This window comes from Cottoperca gobio, chromosome 12 (assembly GCF_900634415.1).
Source record: "Cottoperca gobio chromosome 12, fCotGob3.1, whole genome shotgun sequence".
NCBI classification, from domain to species: domain Eukaryota; kingdom Metazoa; phylum Chordata; class Actinopteri; order Perciformes; family Bovichtidae; genus Cottoperca; species Cottoperca gobio.
In genome coordinates, this window is record NC_041366.1 from 15,773,066 (window position 1) to 15,800,162 (window position 27,097).

The following is a 27,097-nucleotide window of genomic DNA, read 5'->3' on the forward strand; positions in this document are numbered from 1 at the left end:
CAGATATTTTACTTTAGTAAAAGTAGAAATACCACAAAGTAGTAACTGTTAGAAGTAAAAGTTGTTTATTCAAAGATTTACTTAAAGGAAAGAACATACGTTTTAAAATCACAATAATCTTAAAGTACCAAAAGTAAAAGTATGTAGACTGGTCGATTTCAGAATAATGTGTATTTTATAATTATAATTATTATATTATTATTATAATAATTATTATTATTATATTAGTATTATTATTATTATTATTATTATTATAATAATAATAATAATTATCATTATATTATTATAATTATTATTATAATTATAATATTATTATTATTATTATTATTATTATTCTTATGATTATTATTATTATTATTATTCTTATGATTCTTATTCTTATTCTTATTCTTATTCTTATTCTTATTCTTATTCTTATTCTTATTCTTATTCTTATTCTTAATATATGTGATGTATTATTGACATCACTTCAATGTTGCAGCTGGTAAAAGTTTAATTAGTCTCGTCTGATGTTATTAGTTTCTTGTTCTTTACTTTTTCGAAAAAAAGTTATTCATACTATTCTACATTTATTCGACAGCTAAAGTTAGTTTATTTATTTATATAAACAAGAAAGAAAAAGAAGAAGAAGAAAGCAGTGTGTGGTTTGGGCGCCTTGTCACATTTCAGATGTGAGTTGTTTGCAAACTTCTCAGACGGTTTCATTTAATTAACTGTTCAAGGCTCAAGGAGGTTAAATCGTCACATTTTTTATAAAAAGCAAAGATTGCAGAACAGTCCAAACTAAATGAAGACAGATTTGTGTTGCAGAACTTTGTTTTTTCTCCCATTAATGCTCTCACGACCCCTCAGATTTGTCTTGTGACCCTTTAGAGGAGCTCGACCCCTAAATTGGGAACCGCTGGACTAAACTACCGAACCGTATATAAAGTGATAAAAACTACTGCACTGTATTTTACATTGTGGTGTAACTAGTTAAATGATCTGAGAGCTTCGTCCAACACTAACACTAGCAGCTGTAGCTGAGCTCCTGTCAGTAAAAGGAAGATGTTTCTCAGGAAGGAAGAAAGAGAAGGACAAAAGACTGAAAACATTTCTCCTGCTACCTATATCCCTGCAGCACTGTGTGAACTAACATGTGGCCTTTTATGGCACACATCCCATGTCTAAGAATAACCAGGTCAGAGAATAATGATTTAGCTGAGGGTAATCTTTTGGAAAAATCTGTTTGGGATGATCACGCTGGGTAGAAAAATCTTTAGCACTACGACTCCATGTCACAATAACAGTTGCAGTAGCCTATTACAATGCATTATGTCATGTCAAGCTAACCTGAAACCTGTATGCCTGAAAGCTCAGGGACAGCTACTAAATGGTTGTAGACGGTAACTCTCGATTTGTGAAACTGTTAGACGAGACGGTTGAGGTTAAGGCAAACGAGTCTAGCGAGAGTTTTGGAAATCGAGAGTTGCCATCTACACACGACCCGACTAAAAGGAGCTCGTGGTGAGACCGATTTCTCAACTGCTGTTTCCATGATCAAGAACTTTGATTCTCTGTTTTAATAAGGTGCTGAATCAAAATATGCTTTGTTACTCCCCCGTGCTGCACATTGTTTATGTCTGAGAAACAGCACAGACGAGATTTACTTGAACTGCTAAAGGTCTGCAGGGTGTTCTAGTGTTGGCTACAAACCAGAACAGGATCCTCTGTTATCCGACACTCCTCCGAGCAGGGAGCGAAGATGAATGGCCCCAGGCTCTCCCCCTGTGAACATGAAAATGCCGCGCTAGCAGAGCAGCTACAAGTCAGCAGGATGTTGATATCATTCTGCGCCCGACAGGTCCACACAGGGCATCCTTCTCATACACACACTGTATTAAAATGCTGACATGGAAACCAGCTGCTGAAAAATCCTGAGTCATCAGACTCTCTGTAATGCGTCCCCAGAGCATGAGAGCAATTACTAACTTTCAGGGTTTTATATATTGTCCAAAACTATGTGTGATGGAGGAAGAGGAGGCATCTTTGTCAAGTTAATTGTTTATCTAACTCATGTAAAATATGAAAATGTATTACTGTATATTTGTGTTGATAGATTTTCAAAAAGAAAAACACAATCCATGATCAATGCAAAGCAGAGTTTGCAAATTTTAGTTAAACAAAATGTATGTAGACTTAACTTTTAAAGCTGCACTAATCAACCTTTTTATATTAACAAAGTATCACATAATGTGAAAGTGGTTGCAATATGTTTGACATATGAATATAATATATAGTAATGTTAATGCGCTGCTCAGTTCATGTAGTTTTACATTGAATTAATAAATCAAAATCAAAGCGAACAGTTCTTGTTCTCATATATCTTGTTAAAATGTTATTATCTAATAACACATGACAGGGATTTCTTATTATTTAACACATCTCTGTCCTCTGTCACTGTGTCGTTTTCAACTTAACTCAAAAACATAACGAATTAATAATAAGTCATTACTTTTGAAATAATGAAGCAAAGCAGTCTTGCCAATTACAGGAACTCCACAAAAGGGAAATGTTATTCAAATCATGTTTATTGTGTAAGCAACAGCAGGCAGACATCACTTCTACTTAAAAAACGAAGCCATGATTTAATGAGCCAAAAACAAAATAAAGAACATTAACAACTGATTTTCATCATGACAGTGATTTGTATATGAAGGCTGATGATTTTTTTTATCTAATAAAAAACAAAGTTATAATAAAACATTTATATTAGGAAGTGGGTTTTTTTTTAATATCAACAACAACACATGGAAACAAAGCTTCTGCATTCAGGGACGTTTTCATCCTTAAAGTGCAAATGAGTAAACATTTAATTTCCACGATTAAAGGTAGTAATTTACCACAACACACTCATGCACACACACACACACACATGCACACACACACACACACACACACACACACACACACACACACACACACACACACACACACACACACACACACACACACACACACACACACACACACACACACTGCATCCTGTTCATTTACATCCCTGTAAACACAAATAAACTGACTTTCCTGAATAATAGCAACAGAGCACATTTACATCTGTAGGCAGCATTAAGTGTAAAGTTGTGTTCACATGCCGCAATATTTATGGACTCCCCTCCAAAAGAATCTCAAATTCATAGGAACATTAATGTAAACATGCTCTCCGTTTGTGGTATCTGATGCTGCGCTAAAGTAAACAGTCATGCTCATTTAAAAACAAACAAAAAAGAAGAATAAAAAAAGAAACGGTTGCAGTTTACTCATGCCAAAACAAAGATGCATGTGCACGCTGTAGATAAAAGCAGAGATGTTTGTTATCGATTCATTGTCTGTGTACGCCTTTAAAAAAGAGTGGGCATCTCTCGGTATGATTCATAAATAGAATCACTCACAAACCACCAGTGGAACAAATTATCTGCGGCTAGTCCTATTTGCTGGGAAAAAATAGATCCTCTGCTCACCATCTGTGACTAAAGGGGCCTAACAAGACCTGATAGAAGCAGTAATAATTTCATTGGCGGCTCATGACCAAACACTGTCTGCACGTGTGCATCAGGCGGCGCTTCTTCTCCACACAGCTGCAGCATCAACACTTAGTGAAACATCAGTGCTGGAAGTTTAAATTCAAATAGATTCATATGTCTCATTTACTTACCATAACTCATCATTTAGCTCAAAATAATTCTTAAATAAATACTGACACAAGAAAAACTTTTTTATGAGAACATAATCTCCCTGCAGACTTAAAACATATCCATCAGAGCAAACATGTCAGTTGAAATTACACTTTTTCTTAAGCAGGATATTCAGTTACTTTGACTTATTCAGACTTTTCACAGAATCGGGGCAACAGGGGTGAAGCTGTCAGAGAGACCAGCTGGGTAATGTGAATTAGCAACGCTGTCCTCCTTCCTCAACCGCTACTGTTGAGGTGCCCTTGTGCAAGGCACTTAACCCCCAGCTGCTCCAGTGGGAAACATCAAGATGTGAGAGCACAACACATTAGGAACATAAAGCACTGGGAAACAGCACAGAGCTGCCTGCAACACATTGCTGAGTTTCAGTAGTTTAAACACAGTTAGTTATTTTAAAGTTATTTTAGGAAACGCGTGGGTCACTGTAAGCATCTGCCACAAAGACAGCTGCTAACAGAGGAGGCTAAGGGCGAGGTGATGCTGAGGGATATAAGGGGCAGCTAGTCTAAGAGAAAGCAGCTCTGGGCGATCACCTCCCACATAAGTGCAGTGGCACACTTTTTGACATGTTTCCTTCTCCACAGCCCCAGGCTCGAAGCTCCAGCCTGTCCTCCTCTTCATCTTTATCATCTTCCTCTCCATCTCCCTCCTCGTACAGACTGGGCTCTTCCACAGACGTCTCCATGTTTGGGTTGTAGCCACTGAAGGCCTGCGCCTCCCTGTACTCATAAATGGTGGGGAGGCTACTGCGTAAACCGAAGCGGCGCCGCAGAGCCACGAGTAGCGGCTGTGGCACGGTGAAGATATCCAAATTATTGCCCAGGTCGACCCAGGCCAGGCTGGGGAACTTCTTAGGATCCTTCACCGCATCAGTCAGGTCTTTCAGGATGGCCATTGTCAGGCGGTTGCCGTTGATGGCTAGTATGGTGAGTTTTGGCAGGCAGCCAAGGTTGGGCAGCAGCAGCCGTAAGCTCTCGTCCTGCAGTTCGGTGAAGCTCAGGTCCACAGTCGACACCGCGTCGCTGCTGCTCTGGAGGTAGAAGGCCACGCGGTGGACGTCTCGGCCAGTCAGCGGGATACCTGACAGGTTGACAACGTCACCAGAAAGTTTCTTCTTCAGGGTCGTCTTCAGACTGTTTGAAAGAGGAGAAAGCACAAAGTTGTTAATGCTTTGTTTACAAGTTGTAACTCTGAGGCACGACATTGTTCAGCACCGGCAGTTAGTTTTCCAAAAGTGTGTAAACACAAACGATCTTTACTTAATGATACTGGAGTTATTGATTTGAAGGGCTCTCTAATGATGTGCCACACTGTCCCACAAGTACAAGGGAACTGCAAAGTACGCACAAAAACAAAACAGTATCCAACAGTAGAGAGCGGAGAGTGTTGCAATCAATAATGTAAAGAAGATCATTTGCATTTAAATGCGTCTCGGTCTGAGTCCCGCTAGCAACAAATTCTGTCTCCTGGGCTGAAAGTCATCCGCTGAGAAGTACCAGCTGTTTCCAGTTTCAGGTGTCACTTCTTTCCTGTAAAGCCATCTCCAAGCCCGCTCTCTAAGTCCTTAAGCACGAAACAACCGACGATAAATAAATAAAGAATTGGAAAACAGTGAACAAAGCAAAAAGAGAAAATGTTACCCGTCTGTTGGAGCCAATTAGTAACAGATACTGTATGTCGCCTAGTTTTGAGATGGAGTTGTAGTTTTAAACCCTGGGACAAGTGTCATTTTGTAAATAGGGATTCAGGAGAGAGACTTTGGGTTTTAAAAAATCAGGTCACGTGTCTGAAGATGACACGTGAATACATGAGCGGATGAACACATTTGAAAGAACTCACTGATCCGCTTCTCTAATGTTGCAGCCAGTCAAAAGGGCTCTATAAATACAATGTATTAATATTAATATTATTACTTTTCCTTTTTTCTTTTGTCAGAATGTGACGCATGTGTTTTGTGTGTAACAGACAGGAGGACAACATAGTAAACGACGGATGGACAAACACACTGTAGAGGGACAAAACAAGAGGGAATGAGGCAAGTGATCATCTACTTCAGTCCAGATGACGTAAACCAACAGGTGTGAGGTGAATCCATTCAAAGGAAAAATACTGTTATAACTATCACACTTGTCAGGTTGAATCATTGTATTCCTCACTTGCCTCTGATAGCACTCTGCAATCTGAAATAAAATGTTCTCCATATACCACGAGAGTGTGTTTAAATATGCAAAGAAGAGCTATAAGGAAGTCACAGTGGCACCGGAGAGGAAGACATGTGCCAAACAAACGACAACGAGGAAAGAAATCAGACATGCTTAAGGTTTGTCCACTCTTTGTCTGAGTCCCGTTTGCCTTCGCTGGTCTCTCTGCGTCCTCAGGCACAGCGAGGATTTTCCCCACATCTCTCTCCGCTCTCTGGTCTGTCTGGGTGACTAAAAATCATCAGGCTGTGCTCTCTGCATCTGTCACCCTTTCTGCTCGGTTAAGGGGAAAAAGAAAGATCTGTAGCACACCAAGGGCTGTGATTCGCAAGATTATTGATTCCAGGAGTAGACTGTAATTAATCTCGCCCTCCTTCTTATCCTTGCTCCCTGCCTCTCCCTTTCTTGCTCTTTCTATTTGCTTTTACTTGTTCTAAATTGATCTGCTGAAGCTCCTGTACCCACTCTTTCATTGTTCTCTTTTGAATGGTTTACTTTACTTTGAAATGTATTAAACATTCTCATCGAGCCACGAGTCCCTCCTAATTCAGATTAAAAATGTCAAGCTCATTTATCATGTGAAAATGCTGCCAGCAAATATAATGCTACAAATAACGATTGCTTTTTATAATCAATTCATCTGTTTAGCACAATGATTTAATTGTTTACTGTAATGGTTCCCATGTTGCATCTAAAGGGTCACGAGATGATTTACAGGATATGAAAGCAGAAAAAAAAAGTATTTCCATTAATTGATTATCAAATGTTTTGTTGATTTGACTAAAGGGTTCATGACTGTAGCATCTAAAAGTGTCAGGAAAGTCTGACAGCATCTGCAACTTCTTGGCACATTCAACCACTTCTGTGACTTCGGAGGTTTTACCGTACCGCTGCGCAGCTTCTGCACTTCACTGTAATGAAATTGATAATGGTCACCGACTTCTTGGACTTATTTATAGGAGGGTTTTCCTCCCCTTTCGCCTGTGTACCTATGTCTGTGTCGGAAGAGCTGCTGAGTAAAACTCCGGCAGGGTAGGCACTGCACTGCTGAGTGGGTGGTGCAGGGTGGGCTCTAATGTGCTTTTAATGAGACGGAGTAAAGACGACTTCAGACATTCTTCCAGATCCTCTGCCTCGCAGCTCCGTGGGCACAATTCCACCCACAGGCTGCTCGGCTGGCTGCAAGCCCAGGGGCACGTTGAGCATTTCTAAAGCCACAGTGTACACCGTAGTCCATCACCATGAAATGATAACAACATAAACAACAACATGTCTCATCTCGCTCCCTCTGATGTGGCTGCCATGCTCGTAGGCAGTGGTGCATATCCTCTTGGACCAGTTTAGACAAAAACAACTTCAAAGGATAGTGTACCCGCATAAACATGATGCGGAACAAGAGCATCCCCTGCATCGGGACTCATTTAAAAGCGCACGACTGAGGGAAATCCATTTATTGACATCCTCAGGAGCAACTGATACAACAGTGCAGGAATCTAATAAGAGCAGACTCTCGTATGTCAAACGATTGGCTGCGTAAACGTGGGTTTCAGGCTGACTGTCTAATTGCTTTTCATAGAATGTCATTCCTCAGGGATGTTGTTAACTTTTACGCACAAAACAAGGGTGCTTGCTGTTATATAGTTATGTAAACCCCAGAGGTGGGAAATAACACATCTGGGGTTTGTGATTTTAAAATGAAGTGCAGACAAAGAGACTGAGCTTACAGAACAAAACCTGAGAATGTGTCTTTTAATGAAACAGTGTTTTGAGATCAGAGATTCAATCTGTATTTATATTTTGTTGTATCAATAGTTCATACTGGATAACAAACCTACAGTGGTTTGATCCATCTCACAGGCTGCCAGTGTTGATACAGAGATTTACTCAGATGCCCAGGACTACAGAAACAACTGCACACAAAGCACTTCTGCACTGTTTATACACTGTACTTAATTTGATGTATGAACTGGGGCTGTTTGAACTGCCATTTCCCACATAAAATATACAGTATAATATTATATAGAGAATATTGTTAAGACCAATTTCATATCCTCAACCTTTGTTAAAGATGTCTGAGACTGTGTAATGGTAATTCTTATCTTGACTTGTACTCTCTTATTCTTTTAGTTTGCTCATTTATGTTTGTCTTAGCACACTCTGGTCATGTTCCCCTTGTATTCTTGTATCTCTTAATGTGTCAGCTTGTATTCCTGTATCTCTAGATGAGTCAGTTTATACCCCTTGTATCAACTAGATGTGCATAGTTGTAGCCTGTACACATTGTCACCCACTTGGTGACTATATAATCTAATTGTATTCTCTGTTCGTAGAGCTTCATGGTGGAGTGTTTGAACATCACACTAGACCGTTTGATACTCTGTTTTGTTGAGTTGAGTTAACTTCTTTAACCATGTATCTTTAATTTCAGTATAATAGATTCACTTCTCACAACAACCCTTTGGTTTAGTCACGACAAACTTGGCGTCACAAACAGGATCCAGTGAGAGATCGTCTGGAAACCGGCTGGACGGTGAATTTGCCTTCTGGAAGGATCCAGAAGAACCCGTTGTGTTCCTACCTCAACAATTTGATCGGGTGAGAAGCTGAAATATTGATACTTGATATATAAATTGTTACTGGTTTAACATTGAATGTGTAAAGGATACATTTTCAGAGTGTGTATTTTTGAAATACTTGAGATCAAATAGACTGTTTTACCACGGGGGAAAAGAGGAAGTTTCTCTGATAAATGTTACACAATTAGTGGAAAAGTGAAAGATTAAAGAATATATTAGAGAAAAACTGGCTTTAACTAACTGTTAAACTTAACAAACAGGGGTTTGTTTATGAAGCTACTTAGTGTGATCTTATCTCCTCCTTACTGCTGATGTGGGCAATGTGGATATGCCAGAATTTAAACTTAACATATTAAAACAATTAACTAACATTATCAACAGGATGTGAAGAGGTAACAGTGCTGACGTCATGTCAAAGATGTCTATGTGTTGTGTAGCAGTCTGACTGACTCTCGAGTGGTTCATGTCGTATCTCTAAAACAGCCAATTTATAATAATTTACTGTAATTACAACTCATATACTGCCCCTCTTAACTGTGGAGTACCCCAAGGCTCTGTCCAAGGTCCTCTTCTGCTTCTTATCTACATGCTTCCACTGATATAATACATAATTATTCATCGTATTTCATCGTTATGCTGATGACCTGCACCTTTATGTTCCAGTAAAATCTGCGACTACCAGCAGTATGATTTCCTTAAACTGACGTCCTCCAACTCAATGAAGAGAAATAATCGTGATTAGGTAATTTACCTCATTAACACTCATGATCCACTAAAATTAGGCACAATACGAGATACATTTATCCCTGTTTTTGTTATCTTTGCCGCCATCTTGACCGGGAAGGACAATTGAGTGAGATTCAGCTGTTCTTTGTTTGGTAAGCAAGAGGGAGGCACACCTGGTGGAGATCTCCACTTATTATTATTGTATTGTTCCTTCTTTATCCTTTTGTGCAATACATCCCCAGACGGAAGCTTGTCCAGTCAAGGTCAAGACAGGTCAATTGATTTCTGTATTTACTCATTTTCTAAACTACTTCTGAGTTTCCACTCGCAGTTTTCTTTCCTGAAATGACAAAAGTTAAGTGCTCATCATAAGCGTTACGCTGCAGCTTCCCTACTTCACCATTCTGCTGATCAATTTCCGCTTGAATGCAAGCAACCATTCTCTACTTAACCTGACAGAGATGAAGGACTGGAGAGTCGAACATTTTGTAAAGGGCTGAGAGGGTCGAGCCAACATGTACATTCATCTCGATACAGTGATATTTTTACAAGGAGAATCTTACAACCCTTCAATATTCTGCCACCAGGGTGAGAGTTAAAAGGAAATGGTAGGAGAAACTTGTAATCTGTCCACCCACATAGAATACATGTTCCCCTTCATTTACTCTCATGAATGAGTAATACATCAAGAGACAGGGGGAGTGTCAGAGGCCATCTTTTTTCATGTTCATTTACTTTGGGATTAATTATAACAGCAGGTGGTGTGTGCTATAAGACTGTCTGGTTTGGTAAATTAAATATATTGAACTTTTTGACCTTTTTATTTCCGACTGCACTTCTGTAGGTTCACAGAGACATCGCTGGAGCTGCAATTAGATTATTTGATACCTATTTAATAAGATGCACTTTGTAAAAGGTTTGTAACTTGATACTAATAGCAGTATCAACATGTATAAATCACATTTGTATGCTTTATAGCCGCGTTATAAGCCAATTAGTTTATAATACAAAGCAAGGTGAAGGATTTCGGGAAATGCTCTTATTCGCTTTCTTGACGTTAGTTAAATGAGTAGATCAATACAGACACCATGTATGTCTGTAAAATATAGTGGTAATCTTAGCATAAAGAAAAACATTATTATAATCTATTTTTTTTTTTAGTTATTAAAATTATTGCTAGAGTAGGATATACAACAGTCTCTCAACCCAAAGCATGCTCTTATTCATGCTCGTATATTACTAATAATGATCTAAGATAAGTGATCTTTAAAGCATTGCTAAACTATTTATTAACTATTTATTAACCATTAATAAATCATTTACAACTCATAAACTGGGGCTTGATAGTAATGGAAGAGAAAATATTCATATATTCCTTTTGAATAAATATTTTAGTAACATGTATTTCTCTTGCTGGTCTGATTGCAGAGAGATCTGCCCAACGTCAGATCAGAGATATATCCAATGGTTTCTCAGCTGGGAGGACAAACTCTGTAAGACAAATCCAAATGTGCTTTCTGCTGAGCATGCAGAGAGACACTTTACTTATTTCAGCTGAATGAAATAAAAGCACTTGAGAAACATTGGATGTTGAGGCTGTTTCCAGGGACCCGAGGGATTGGTCAGATCAATGCCTGCTTCTTCAACGCTTTGGTCTTGACCTGTTTATTCCTCGGATCGATCTAAGCAGTTTTTGCCTCCAGGCATCTGTATAAACTGCTCATTTATTTCCGTGCATCTGTGTTGTCTGAATATGCCTGCAGGCCTGTGACTGTTGGCCGAACATTTCCTAAAACAGTTTGTTTTACTCAACTCAGTTTTGGCATCAAATACGTGAGTGCAGTCTGTCCTGTATTAATGAGAATCCTTTACAGAGACTCGCGAAAAAAAAGCAGTTACATTTGCCTCAACTGTCACACTGATACTACGGTTCTGCAGAAAATGTACTGGGAAACATGAAAGCGCTGATTGCACACCACACAGTGCCCTTCAGTTTAACGGGGATAATGGCATATTTTCTGTGAAGGAAAAAATAGCCCCAAAGCTCATTTGGATTTGGATTACATTTCAGTGAAACATTTAGCGGATGGGCTGATAAAGGATTCCTCTATTGTACGTTGTCAATGCTGCAGCTCTGGGCTGTGCAGTTTTGACATCTCAGATCAGTCACTTGAGTTACTTTGGATTCTATGTTTTGGTGAAAGTAGTAATGTTGATATCAACACTGAGTGAACGGACAGAAGTGATGGTAACAGGAGAAAAAAAGTAATTAAAAACATGGGCCAAATCCTCAATTTACAAACAGCAGAGTCAAACAATCCTTGAAGACATTGCACCATTATTCTCATCAGTTGTCTTGTACAGTAAATCCTACTAGCTTTCAGCTCTCTCATCATACAACCCTCGTGGGCTCTTTAGACACGAATATAGGAAACATGACAAGAAGCAAAAACAGAAGCGACGCTTTCTTACAAAAAAGTGAGAAATAAAGGAGGAAGATTTCCTTATTTCTTTTGTAAATCTCTGCTACTGCCAGTTTAAATGAACACAAACAGCCCAACATAGATACAAAGTGGATTAACTCCCAATATGTGACTTCCAACTAAAGATAAAACCATATTTGAGCAGTTGTGCCAATGATTATAAAACCCTAAACCTCGGTACAGAATGTACCATAGTGCGAAATGTGCTCCACGGTTGAGCTATAAATTCTCTCATGATTTGATTCGATGTGACAAACTGGATGCTTAGGAGAAAAGAATACTGCGACAGAACACAGAAAACAGTTTGCATTACATAACGCTATAACATGGAGGAGCAGGTCTGCGACTGCTATACCATGTGAAGGCACATTTATGAAATCAGCATTAAAATGCAGGGCTCCAAACACAGAGCGAGGGGCTTGATCGTTGGGGGAGTGATCTGTATCAGCCTTAAAGGAATGAGACCCACAGATCATCTGAAGCCCAACAATCCTTGTTTCTCTTATTCTCGAGCAGCAGCAGCCTTATCTCTGATTCACAGTTCAAACCCAATCAATGAGAGGTTAAGAGACGTTCAATCCCTGGATGAAAACCAAAGAACTCTGGAAATGCTGTTATTTAAAGCTGTGATGAAAATGATTGTTGTATTAAAAACATATCCAGGCCCGTGTTTACCCATCAACACATCTAATCATTCTCATTATTTCATGATGGCCTGCATCCTGAAGATTGGAGCGATGGATACTGAGTGTCTCTCTTCCTCCTCCCCCTCATCCTCCAGGATATCCGTCTGTACCGCAGGAAGCCCTCAATTATTCATGGACGAGAATGGTGGCTGGATCTTTAAGTCTCTATTAAAAGTGGAGGTCAATTGGAAAACCAGATTGAGCAGACGTGCAGCGAAGAGGAAAACTTGATCTCTGAATGGAAGTATTAGCAGAGAATCCAAAACCTTTCAAAAACTAGACCTCTGTGATTGTGTGCTCAAACACACAAACTTATCATTTTCAATGACTCTTTCCCTGCGTGTCAGATTCCCTCGCCTTAGGAGTCGACCTTGAAGGCTAGGCAGAGGTCAGGTCTGCTAAAGTCAGAGCCTGTTCTGCCTTCGAGTGCACTCCTCAGGGGGGTGACTTTGCTCCGGAAATAGGTCATACTGTACACGTGTCAAATACAGATGCCACTTGTACAGTAAAATGCATTAAAGGAAGAATTATCTGTTTAATTTTTCCAAACACGGCACAGCAGCTGTGTGACCGAAAGCAGGTTTTAAAATAATTTTATAGGTGACAGCTGATTATTATTATTATTATTATCATTATTCTAATTCTTATTCTTATTATTCTACTTATTCGTATTATTCCTTCTTCTTCTCTTCTTCTCTTCTTCTTCTTTCTTCTTCTTCTTCTTCTTCTTATTATCATGATTCTTCTTCTTCCTTCTTCTTATTATCATTATTATCATTATTATTATTAATCATTATAATAATAATAATAATAATAATAATTATGAATTATTATCATTATTATCAGTATCATACATTATTATTATCATTATCTATAATAATAATAATTATCATTATCATTATTATTATATTATTATTATTATCATTATCATTATTTATTATTAATTATTATTATTATTAGTATATATATTAATTATTATTATTATTATGATCATTATCATTATTATTATTATTATTATTATTATCATTATCATTATTATTATTATTATTATTATTATTATTATTATTATTATTATTATTATTATTATCATTATTATTATTATCATTATAATAATAATAATAATAATTATCATTATTATTATTATTATTATTATTATTATTATTATCATTGTCATTATTATTATTATTATTATTATTATTATTATTATTATTATCATTATTATTATTATTATTATTATTATTATGGGAGCATCAAGACAATTACTGAGTGGTGGAGTTAACCGTTTTGAATAGCCAAATGCTTTAACGCCTCTCTGGTTATGTTTTATTTTTTGCAAATATGTTACGTCCACAACAAAGAAACATTTGGCTCAACCTTTATGACCAGGAACATGTACAGAGGAGCTCCCACCCGGGAGTTAAATGGAAAATGATTTTCGTTATAAATGATGCTATGAAAGAGTCCGGAGGCCTAGACAAGAAGAGGAAAAGGACTGATGAAGTCTGGGCCTGCCACACAAGGGGCCGTAGGCGCAGAGCAGTGAAAAAACTAAAGGAACAAACATAGCCGAGGAAACAGGACTACAGGACGTTCATCCTCTAAAGACATTAACAAGCTGCACTAAGGTGACCCGACGTCTGCTTTGCACGGGCGCACATGTTACTAAATGTGAAGGTTGTAAATTAAATAAATGTGTTTTTCATGCTGCAAATCAAGAATCATTACCTCTATTTAATTATATGTATTATAATAACTGTAAATTATATCTCCCCAAGGACCCGCAACACTTTCATCTTCTCCCACTAAAATTATTTCTTTAATCTTTATTTATGTAGAAAATTGTGGTTGTCTTTTTCTCTACAGAAATATGGTCAAACAAACGTGCGTCACAAAGATATATTTTAGTGGTTGAAGATGTCAGACGGTTGTGGATGGAAGGCCAAAACAAATAAATAAAAATAGATTTTTTAGATAGATTTTAAATTACATTAATGTAGACACGGCCTTGAAGGATCGGATAGCAGAGTACGCTTAACTTCATAGGTTACCAACAATATAGAGCACTGCAAAGGCTGAAGGTTTAGTGCCATGACAATATTGCTGTGGCATAAACATCCGACTATTAAAATAACGTCTCAACAACCAAATATAGTTATAGCCAAGATGCCTAAACATCTTCTCTCTGGATAATACCTGCCAGGTGAGAGTACGAGATGAGGTGCCACTTGAGGAAATAAGTATTTTAGCCTATGAGCAAAGATAGTAAAAGAGTTGTTATCTTGTTGAAGCGGGAAGGATATTCCAACACTGGTAATAAAGAAAGAGATGACTCATGATGCAGGTCACATGTTGGTGTGCAGGATATGCAATGGGCTGTAGGTGTTAAGTTGTGGCTACTGCAGCAGCCTGACACTTGTCAGACTGAGGAGAGCACTCCGAGTGCCGGGCGAGGAGTGTGTTTATGTACATGAGGAGATCATTTAAAGAGTAATGGAGTAGAGGGAAAAAAGCGAGTTGTCAGGACAAAGCAGATTATTAGACTGGCTGGAATTACTAATATGTCTGTTGTCCTAAAGAGTGACGAGACAAGACTCATGACGTTGCACTCGGCTGTAAACACGGAGAGTGTTGGAAGTAGATGGTGTAAAAAGCAGCAGGAGCGTCTTTGTCGTGTTGAGACTCAGTTTGAGTAAATCTGATGAGAAAATCAAGCAGGAGTTCAGCAGAATCATCTTCCTCGTAACACTGTAACAGTTTTGTTTGTCATTGTTTGTATATTGAAGACGATAAAGACAAGACATGATGAAATTGTTATGTTTAAAATGTGAACACATGTCTTGTGTTTCATCTTCTTGGTGAATATTGCTGCTGTATTTCATGTGTTCGGACATTAAATGTCAGCACAGCATTTTTCACCGTACTAAACTCTTAAGATTCTGCAGATGTGTGAACATGTGGAAGTCATGACTGGCAACATAGTATTTGTTACTACATCAGTAGCCCTGCTTCAATTGCTATTAAGCTTTATATGCAGATAAATAAAAGCAACAAAAGGACAAATATGAGACAGACTATCAAAGCTCACCCACAGCTGATTACACCGGCCCAAACAGCTGTCTCGTTTCCCTCCTATCATCCGCACGACCTGCACGACTGAACAGCATATTCTATGTTGACTCAAATTAAACAAAACATTAAAGCCAGATGCACTTAGATTTCCTTCAATACTTGGGAGTGTATAAAGCTTAACTCTTAATACTAATTCAGCCGTCTTCTTGAACCACTTGTAATTTCTTCTTTAAATGTACTGAAGATGTCTCTAATAGCTGCTGTAACAGCCTCACATCAATTACTGCCTTGCAGTAAAGACAAGCAGTGCAACAGTCCAATCTCTTCCAAATGTGCTGGAAGGGCAATTTTAGCGTCATAAAGGATATGAGGTTGATTAATCTGAAATTCAATACCAATTACAATAACATTAAGAACTCCTCGGGGGACTCAGCAATACTGTGCTTCTCGGAAACCTGGCACGTGCAGCTGCGGAGAAAAAAGGAAGTTGCCTTGATAATATATCAAATGTGACACACTCGCTTTTGCAGTTACAGTGTTATGAAAGCATGTTGGAAGAATAAAGCTTGAATCATGACTTATATGTTATCTCTTGAACATTTGCAACCAATTGCATATATTCCATGAAAACTATTCAATTTAAGAGAGCAGGCTGCAGCACGTTTCTGAATTGACTTTTCAATATCACTTGAAGAATATAAGAACGGAAGAATGCAATAAACGTTATATGATAGCAAATGCTTTTGCGTTCCTTAATATGAAGAGATGGAATTCACAATCGATGCGAAGCAAGGCAGGAAGAAAGAGGTAAATAGGCGACTTCTAATCGGCAATCTTGCAGTGATTCTGCCTCCCCCCCTTTTTGTCTCCGTCTGACAGAGCGTTTCCCCAGAGCCTCAGCTCAAACTGCAGAACCGCTCTGTGTGGCAACTGTTGAACAAAATGGACTCTCACAAAGAAGGAGAGAAAATCTCACAGGAAAAGAGGAGAGGAAGAAAATCAATGCGAGGAAGGGATTTTAAAATAGAAGAAATGGAGGGGGTGGGCAAAGAAATAAGAGAGAGCACAAAGGTGAAGAAGGAGGAGACAGAATGAGGAGGAGGAGAGGGAGACAGAGAAAGAGTTGTAACGAAAAGATCAATAACAGAAAAGCATTTGAAACCATGTAAACTGTGTCCTAATGCTTCATTTGATCCAAAGACATTAATTTCTGCTAGTTTTAGTCTGCGTCATATTCACAGAGAAAAGAAACAGTCTGGTTTGAGTCCCACAGTAAGGGCTGCTGCCTGATGCTTGCAGTAGAGGTCGGGGAGAGAGACAGAGTTTGCTAATGAGCACACTGGGAGAGCCTGCCTTGTTGTTCTGTTGAGTGTTATTTCGAAACATTGCAAACCAAGAGACAGGGGCGGGAAGTTAACTCGAGCTGTCAAAAAATCTTTCAATCTGGGTTAATTGCTCAGGGAGAGGGATTGTCATGATCATGAGCAGAGAAGATTTTTCTTTCTTTCATGACGTCTCCACAAATGTACCTGTTACTTAATTTGAGTTAGAGAGCACATTTCTTTGTTTCGTTTCAACAGCCGCCGTCCTTCTGTCGCTCCTTTCTCATTTCACTCAAGCATGAGAACATTCAGTGTCTGACGTCTGATGGCCTCGAGTTTGATGTCAATTAGTCCAAATCAAAATCTTTCCCAGCGGTTCAGTTTCTTGTTTGCTCCAGATCATTCTTGGAGACAGTTTTCAGACGTAGAAAAAAATCTCTATGAACACGCCACACGTGTGGCGGTTGGTGTTTAAAGATGGTGTGAGGCTGTTATTGTCACATACAGAGTAGATCCTCCTTGTGAGACACGGTAACGCAAGTTGATGGGCTCAATTAAAACCTGATTACAGTTTGGTTCTCAAGTATGGAGGATGAACATTGATGTATTAAGTATCACATAAAAGTAGAAATTAATAAGTGAAATAAAATGCATCTCGCATTAAGGTGACATTTTAATCAATTAGTGTCAAAAAACTAATCTTCCAGCAGGATTTTCCTCGCTGGTGTGACCTTTAATTAACAAATGAATATGTAGCTGAATTTGGTTCAGACCAATTATGTGTTTCTAGTCGAGTCACATCCTGGTGTTGCTGACCAAAATCCTTCCGGAAAAAAACCTGTAAGATCGTGGGAATCTTAACTTGTGTGAGCAGAAACTGAAAAGTATCATCCTGAAGCAAAGACGTCCTCTCCAGATCTCATTACTGCACCTCTGCAACGGTCATAGATACAGTCTGACCTTAAATTACAGTAATATTACCAGATCAACTTTTCATCTCCAGTAGTTTCTTCCAATTATTTTTCACGCTACATACAATGGCATTCAAAAGTTCAGCTGTGTGGCAAAATATGTTTTAGATTTTATCAACAGAAAGCTGTAAATGTAAACTGTGCAGACCTTGTGTGGGTCTGCACACAAGGTTTTGTTTATGTAATTCATGAAATGTAAATCATACTGTTTTGTAAACTTTAAGAAACATGTGTTGTTAGCGTTAAGATGAAATGCATCGATAACACTGCAGATGGGGATTATAGTTTGGGTATTTGGGGGTGACAGGATGTGGAGACCCTGGTTCATCAGGTCAGCTAATTGTCTTATATATAGATACAGAGATGTCCTGCTTGTGTGAGGACCAGGAATGTGTTTTATGTCTTTGTTTGTACTACATTATAAAGCTCAATGTAACCCACTGTAGGGTGCTCACTCACTCGGAGTGCATTTGCTGCCTCACTGTCATCGCTCTCTAGACAGAAACAACCTCCAAACCAAAATGCCGCCACTGCAGTGATAACAACCTCAGTTCAGCCAGGATAAAGACGGTCAGACTCTCCATTATAACCACCCAAATGTAAAACTGATGACACGCAGTGTTCTGTGTGATTGGCATTGTGATGCTTTAAACCTCAAAGCTGCTGTAAATAAAGATAATTTTTTTGATTACAACATAATCAAACTATTTGGAAATAATAACATCCATAAATAAACCCTGATTAACACACTAGCACAGATTTAACCTGGACATACTGGAGGAAGATCTTCCCAGAAACCGGCAGAGGATTTCATCAAAACTTCCTTTAGCATTTGAAAGAAGCTCAACGGAGACTTATGAGTTGCACTGATGCTAATGGTGAGTAGTGGATGTGTTTACTGGGACCGTCCTTCTTCAGAGTGATGGACAGCGTCAGGCACCAGCAAAGAGGACACACTCACCAGGCCTGAGTCTTCCTCCTGGGCACGCTCTGTCTCGTCCACTTGGAGTGAGGGGTCAGGTGGTAAATCAGCTGGCGGCAGATCTTGTTGGTGGACTTGAATGAGTCAGTCTCCTGTAGCACACACAAAGTTGGACACAAAAATATAAATCTAGTTCACGCTACAAATCAAAACAGTAGCTGTGTATTGTGCATATCACAAAGTCACAGAAATATGTTAGCTACAAGGTAAAAGTAATTATGCAGGATGTCTTATCTCCCTGCAAACTACAGATGGACAGATTTCCACACAGTCGCAAAGTGTTTCTTTCTTGTCCTTTGAATCCAGCAGCTGCAAACATTTTCTACATCGACACATTCATTTATTTTTCCCTTTTGCCTCCCTCTTGCTCCACGCCCCCCCCCCCCCCCCTCTCCCCCTCTGCCTTCTCTTTTCTCTCTCCCACCGCCGTCAAAGACTTTAAATGCAATGGGTTGTGCTGAGCAGAATAAATCTAACTAATGGCACAACGCGACAACAAGAAAGAGGCAATGTGGCGAGAGGGAAAAAAAAGACAGGGGCAAGTTACCTTAAGGCGATTAACCATTCCTGCAGCCACTTCTTTTCTTGGGCGACAAACAACCATGCCTCATACTTCAAAACATGCAGTGCTGCTGTTTCAGACACTTGGATGACTGAACACACCGTTGAAGCTGCGCATACTGATTCACAATGTGGAAGCATTCTTAGAAAATGGGAATCTGTGGACCGGAAAGATCAACGCAATCACTAAAGCATTCTTAGATGTTAATCACGGGTCTGTAAAGCTGAGTGCATCAAAACGTAATTTAAATTGTGAAACCAATGTCCACGAGCTTGAAAACATTCACAAGTGATTTATCTTTTAGCCCTCAATATGTCCTTGTGTATATATAATCTAAATAAATCTCAGTGTGGTGGAGAATACTGGGCATAGAAGCAGCTGCCAGGCCTTAAACCCAGCACATTGCCTCTCTACATCCTCGTCACGTCTGACACAGTATCCTGCCACGGGTCGCCAGCCAGTCAGGAGAACGCTGCCAGCTCCTCACTTTCCCTCCCGTCCTCCTGGGCTTCCCCCACCAAAGCAAACTGCGATAAGATTAGAGTTTCTCACAGGTGATTATCATCTGGACTCGGTAAGTAAAAACTGGGCCACAAGTGACTTTATCTTAAGGCAACCCATCTTTTCCTAAAAGAGATATCTGCAGACTTTAGATAACTGTAATGGCTGCTGGGTCTGATTTTACAGCCACTCTGAGCTGCTACTGTAATGTCTTCACTCTCAAACCAGAGTTTGACTGTAATTTGAATTTTAATACTTCAGATTTGTATGTCGTGCCACAAGTGGATGAGCCAGCTCCCAGCCCGGATAAATCACGATCTACATCTTGTTTTATTGACCACATAAATCTAAACTTAATTCATATGCATAATTGAAGAGTTTGCCACATTGATTGACAGGTAAAGACTAATGTTAGACAACTGAATGTAAATGATTAATGTTTTTGATTCTGTGAAAGGTTTGTTCATCTTGTGAACCAGTTTGAGAGTGATATCAGAGAAGCTGATACAGCTTGTTTATTCATGTGTCCCACTTTAGACCTTAAAACTTCTAATATACGCCACCAACATATTATTACAACCTTGAGACGAAGGCAGAACTGTTCTGCAGATAGCAAGGTGCATCATTATGACCCATGGCACTGATGGAAGTTGTCTTCTTGGTGTTACTATTTATGTAACTATTTATTGCAAAGGAAGGCGGAAATAAGAAGTAAATTTAGGACGGGGAAAGAAAATTACATATTCAGCCAAAATACAATTGACAATACCTTGTAGTGTCTGTCACCTGGGACACAACAGACTTCATAGCACTCAGTGGACTCCACTTTGATCCCACTGGCCATCTGCCACCTGTCAGAGCCTCAAAGTGCTCTCATTGTTAGCGCCAAAGCCGCGCTGCGCTACCGGCCTCTGTGCTATTGACCGGGGTTGCCGGCCCTGTTGACCTCGGCCTGATGACCGCTGCACACCTGCCCACGCTTTCCTGTATGAAGCAACCTAGGCAGGTACACCCACAGGTCCTGGAGCTCAGCTGCTATCGTTGGCCAATGTGCTGAAAGAGCACATTAGACAGACCACATGGTGCCACTGCAGAGCCAAACCCTGACCCAATGCCTCCTTTTGGCCCCACCATTAATCCCTTACCTCTCCACCCACCATGCAGCATGCAGGTGTCTCCTTTGCAGCCAGGACTGAGTGGTAACTCTCATTTTGACCTCCAGATTGTGCTCAAAGTGTTTCTATTCCACATGCAGACTCAACAATATAACATGGTTGGAGGTACTTCCCAGAATGCATTGTGAAATGTGTCTGATATGCCCATAAAGACATGTTCAATATCTGAAATGCAATGAATTATGAACTCATTTTTGATATTTAAAGTATCTTACTGAAGTTATATTGTAAAGCTCTTTGAGCAAATTTGTGATTCGGGGCTATATAAATAAAAGACGACTTGAGCCACTCACATTTCCCTTGTAAAACATGAGCCAGCCCCTCATGTGGAATCTGTGAATAGTATGCACTTTCCCTACATAATAAAAGTTAAGATGTGCTAAGTGATCCATTATGCTAATGCATAAAAACACACAAACTTTAATTTCCCATGCTTCCTAGATTCTGCAGTTGTGTTTGGACAAAGCAAACTGACAGTTCATTGTTGTCACAACAGCATGACAACGAATACGACACATGCACTTAGGCATGGCTAATAAATGCGGACATGTTGCAGCTTGCCTCTGTTCTGTTTACAATTGTAGCCCTGGCCCCTGTTAAATAATGCAAAGTCTGTAGGGATTGTTTTTTATAACTCAACAGTTGATTTTAACAGTTGAAACAAACTGGATCATTCTGGCTTCTCACCCGTTTCGGACACTGCAGGTCCCGGGCAAGACTGAGCAGCAGCTCATGAGAAATGGGATCCACCAGGTTGAGAAAAGCTGCGTTCTTGTACAAAATGTCATTGAGTGACGTTCCCTGGAGTCCCAAATCCTGAGGAAGAAAAGAGGAAAGTTCAGTTAACTCTTAAAACTAACAGTGCAGACTGTAGACTCAGAAATTAATTAGATTAAAACAGCCATGTCTGAGCAACGCTTAATTACATTTTAAAGTGACATTTCATGGATAGTTTAATGAAAATAGACTGTCAATGTTTATGAGCTTTGTTCGTCGTCCCCTTTCATCTTGCCTTCTTATCACGCTGCGAGCTGATAAGGCGTTGCTATCGGAGTCGTGTGTTAACACCCAGTGCAGTTGATCATGGGTGAGGAGGTGCCTGCGTGCATACATATATATTTACATGTGTGTGTGTGTGTGTGTGTGTGTGCGTGTGTGTGTGTGTGTGCGTGCGTGTGCGTGTGTGTGTGTGTGTGTGTGTGTGTGTTGGGAGTTAAAGTTAAAGTAAGCTATATGGTGTGGTTTTTCTTCAAACATTACAGTTATACTCTCTAGTGAGGAGAATAAGACTCCTCCTGGTTCCTCTTTCAGTTGTAGTTTTGGCCCACAGGACTTTCTATCATTTGATACCAGTTAAAAGCACTTTTGAATTATTTCCTGAATCAGTTTAATGAAACCAGGAAACATGTTGATGATATTTGTATCATCTTCAGGCTGTTTCTATTTGCGGTGACAATGTAAACACATCTTAAGGTAATGCTTTGAGTGCTGACGTGTCGTTAACAGCCGGCGTTTGAGCCTCACCAGCATGCGGCATCCACAGCCTTTTCGAGGAAGATACCAACACACACACACACACACACACACACACACAAGAAACAAAACAGCAGGGAAGACGTGAAACTGAGCAGATGAAACAAAATGAACAGAAGATGAAAGGTTGCGAGTAAGAGGAAAGAAAGTCAAAGGAAATCTCTTCTCTTTAGGCTTAAAGCTCTCTTGTAATCCATAACAAATGTTAAAGGATGATTTCCTCTGCTCATACATGCAGTTACATGACACAACTGCTGCTATTCATTAACAAACATGATTCCCTGGACCATCATGCTACTATAAAACCACTACCGAAGCTGTGCAGCTGAAGGCTAAATACTCTCAGCTCTATATGCACTGAAAAGCTTTTCAAAAAGCTGGAGGTGGAAGCTGTGTAAAACATGCTGTATACGCTCTGACAGCTCTAACACTTAGGGGCACAGTGGAAGCATAGAGGAAAACTCCCATCAGCATTTTCTCCTCCTCCAGCTTTTGAGTTGATTTATTACAGCGGAGCTCTGTGGGATTCCCTGACGCTGGACAATCCTCCAGACCAGCTCTCCCTTCAATAAACATCATTTAGCACAGTGTGAGGGTACCACATGTGTCGTTAAATAAAGGCACAGAGGAATTTAAAGATTACTTTATGATGATGATGCGTGCTAACTACGTAGTGCAGCTGCAGCATCAACATCACATATGATGGGGATTCACATCTTTCAAATGCACACAGAGATCTGATGCTGTGGATTAATTAGACTGATTTCTAATCATAAAAGCGTGAAATGTTTTTATTATTTGTCACGGACAAGATGCCTGCGTGCCCTCAGATCAATGCCCTCGTGAAAGCTGCATAACTAATCTGATGTCTGCCTCGTCACAAAAAAGTCTGAATAAAGCGACAAGCTTCGAACCGCAGAACATCATCCCACACATGCAGTTCATCAGAATCCAATTAAATATATTGCACAGTGTGACAAATCCAGTCCCACAGTGTTCTGCTTCAGTGAAAGAAACATGACGCAGCTGTCAGGTGTCCAGTTCTGTTTACTTACTTTTTCCTGGACATGAAGATTGTTATGATAATTATGCTGTAGATACAGGGAGCCGAAAAACATGACCTTTTTCAATCTCATCTCATTTGAAGGAATAGTTTGACAATAAGGGAAATAATTCACTTATTACTGAATTCACAATACATAGATTCACCTTCTGACTGAGAGTAAGTTTGATAAGATTGATACCACTCTCATGTGTATACGGGAAGCATGAAGCTACAGCCAGGAGAAGGTTAGCTTAGCCTTGCACAAAGACTGGGAACAGCTAGCCTGGCTCGGTCCAAAGCTCACTCGTTTAAACACTTTATATCTTGTTTGTTCGATCTGTACAAAAAACATTCTGTGAAAACAACATCCTGGCGTCCCGAGTTCACTGCGTCAACAAATAGTCCCGGACGTAAACCCCAAATAAAACCACAATTTGCTCTTTTCAAACGTTTTGTATGGAATAAACTAACTTTAAAGTCAATAACATGTTAATTAGTGAGCTTTAGAGATGCTGGTAGGTGAATTTAGCCAGGCTAGCTGTTTCCCAATGTTTCCAGTCTTTATGCTAAGATACACTACTGGCTGCAACTTCATAACATACAGACATAATGTGTGGTATCAATCTTTTCATCTAACTCTTGGCAAGAAAGTGAATAAGTGTGTTTCCTAAAATGTTGAACTACTCCATTAGCATGGGTCCGTGTCAAACTAGAATTGATTTTGACTTTATGTGATAGCATACAGAGAGGCAGATAGTGAGCGTCGGGAAAGAGAAATAATGATTATTTTGTTTTTAAACCCTAACCCTAGACCTAACATTAACATTTCTACCATAATTACATATTATTGGATGAATAATAATATGATCACGCAGGCACCAACATCTGACATCTGTTTTGTATTTGTGTATTTAAAGGTGAATAAACTATGTGTGCTGTGACAGCCAACCTCAGGCTGCAGAATGGACTATAATGGTCTCTATATATACGACAGAGAACACCTTAATTAGTGTCTTCTCCATCGCTGCACATTGGTTACTCAGTGTGCATGTTGCAGAGCGTAATTGATAAGAGTATTTGTTGATTCTTTGTTTACTAATGAATATGTAGAAGATCCCAAACTAATTAACTTAATAGCCCAGGAGGCAGATCTGCGATGGAGATAGAGCACGGGGGCCAGTGTTATTGGTTCCTCTTTGTCAGGCTTCTTCTGTGTGAAAGAAACATGTTCAAGCATCCATCATCTCAAAGTGATTACCTCCAAATCCACCCGTCTCTGAGAGGGAAAGAAGCTTTGCAGCTGGAGAACAACAACAGGAGATCTACTGCTAGTTTTTTCTCCTCCCGTATTGAAGTGTTGTTAGTCAGACACTTGGCTCCAGCCCCAGAGACATACAACAGTAGCAGCTCTCTGCCCCTGCTTCACGAAGTACATGTTGAGCTTTAAAATGTTTTTTCCGTATAAGATATGACGAATTGCTTTAACAAACAGAGACAGACACATGGAAGATATGCATGAGTCATCCCCCTCCTGCTTCACACACACAAGAATATCAAGCTTTACAATAAGGTTTAAATTCACCCCGTACCTATTATATGCTCAGTTAACGGATTAAGTGTAGAGCACAAAAGATACCTAAAGACTTCTCCTCAGCATTGTTTCCTGCTTTAATCTGCACACTTCTGTGCAATTTATTCTACGGCTCCGTACAGATGGGCAGGGAGTTTGCATGACAGGGGGCCCTCTTGATGAGAACTGCTTTTGTCTGTACTTCAAAACTGTTCTTTGATCAATGCACAGCTACCAGAAGGTAGTGGAAAGCTCAAGCTGAGCCCTAAAAACTATTTCTTTTTCTTTCTCTCTAGTTTGGATAAAGCTTCAGAGAGTGAGGATTAGACAAGGGAAGGTGTTACACAGGAAAAGGTAACAGATAAGACTTGAATGCAAGAATTATTATGATGCTGGCAACAAAGAAGTGTTTGCACGATGCCGTACAACAGGGGACAGATTAGAGCTATTTAACAATACCACATTAAAGCATCAACTGCATAAAGCGCTTCTTCCTATGTGGATTAACATATTTAAAATTCCTTCACACAGGAACAGTGAACAGATATAGCTTTCCATTCATTTATGTTATTTATTTAATATGTTCTTTTGTAGCCTCAACCCTAAGAAACACCTTGTTACCACGAGGTGACAGTTTATTATTGAATAGAAAAAAAATAAACCGGTCATTCACTTAAGATCGCAAAGTTTGTCACAAAATAAATGAAAGCATCCAAGTCCTTAATTGGTTTTGGTGTATCTTAAAGGGCTAACATATAATACACTCAGTGTTTGGAGCTGATTGAATATTCAGAACATGAACTATAGCTGGCTTCCAAGTCATTCCCTTTCAGACAAAACAGGTGGTTGATTTAAACCAGCGCCTCATTATAAGTGCTTCTTTTTCCTGCTCTTTTTTTTTTAATTAAAAGAAGGCGACACTTCACGTTTACGTCCTCCTTCCTGGGAATCATTTATGGGAACATGCAAAAAGTAAATTATTAAATGACTAATCATTAACACAGTGACACCTGCTGATTTCTCCAATGAGAGTCAGGTTAAATCTAGTTGGGCTTTTGCTGGATACATACTGTACAGCAGTCCATTACCTCTGTACATAACATGGGCAATACATGTTTAGATGTATTGAAATAAGGACATAGCAACTGCATTAACTGCTGTAGGCTATATAATGCATCTGCACTTAAAAAAATCAATAAATGACTTTCAGAAAAAGGCTTTTAACTCTTTAATGAATGTAAGCAAACTTTATGCACACGTGCTCATCAATAAAACACACTTACAGCGTCAATTAAACCACGTTCATTCCTTTAATAATAACGTAAGAATAAAGTAGGGTAGACTTGGATTCATGATCCAAAATAATGTCAGCGCTTTACCTTTCTCAGCAGTTTGAGCACTTCAGCAGCTTGCTCCATCTTCTGCTCCCGGAGAAGCCTCTGGATTTCCCGGATCCAAGCCACCCGTCTGACATATGGGCTGTGGTTGGTTTTCCGCAGCATCCCGGGGAGCTTGTCGGATTTGAGCATCAAGGAGGTAAACACGAAGTCCCCGCCGCCACTTCTCTCGCTCTCCCCCGCGGTGTCATTCTTCTGGCGTCTCCTCTTGGACACTTTAGTTTCAAAATCGAGACTTCTCTGCCTGGTCAACTTAGAACCCATCACTCCTGAGAGGATGTGTCGGTGGTGCTGAGAGGGATTTTACAACATCACACTTAACTTGCTCCCCTCGGTGACATGGTGTGTCAAAGTTGAAAGGCTACTCTGAGCTGCAAAGCAGCAGTAATAATAGTAATAATAATAATAATAATAATAACAACGTATGCCAGGTCTCGCCGTCGTCCCCCCGCTTGCATCCGTCCATGCACTGCCTGAGCCTGAGCACTCTGGCATCCTTTGCTTTACTCAGAGCTGGTGCGCTCCTCAGCCAATCAGATCGTGGTTCTCCGCACAGCCTGAGAG

General features: G+C 39.6%; 1 protein-coding gene across 1 annotated transcript; it reads right to left on the bottom strand.

Annotated features, from left to right (window-relative positions):
- Positions 1 to 2,552: 2,552 nt before the first annotated feature.
- lrrc75bb (leucine rich repeat containing 75Bb) lies at positions 2,553 to 27,023 on the bottom strand. The gene is made up of 4 exons (XM_029444035.1): positions 26,516 to 27,023; positions 21,676 to 21,804; positions 18,730 to 18,842; positions 2,553 to 4,867 (listed from the first exon to the last, which is right to left on the bottom strand). Exons 1-4 carry the CDS (start codon positions 26,795 to 26,797, stop codon positions 4,264 to 4,266), a joined length of 1,128 nt encoding a protein of 375 aa, XP_029299895.1. The 5' UTR covers positions 26,798 to 27,023; the 3' UTR covers positions 2,553 to 4,263.
- Positions 27,024 to 27,097: the final 74 nt, after the last annotated feature.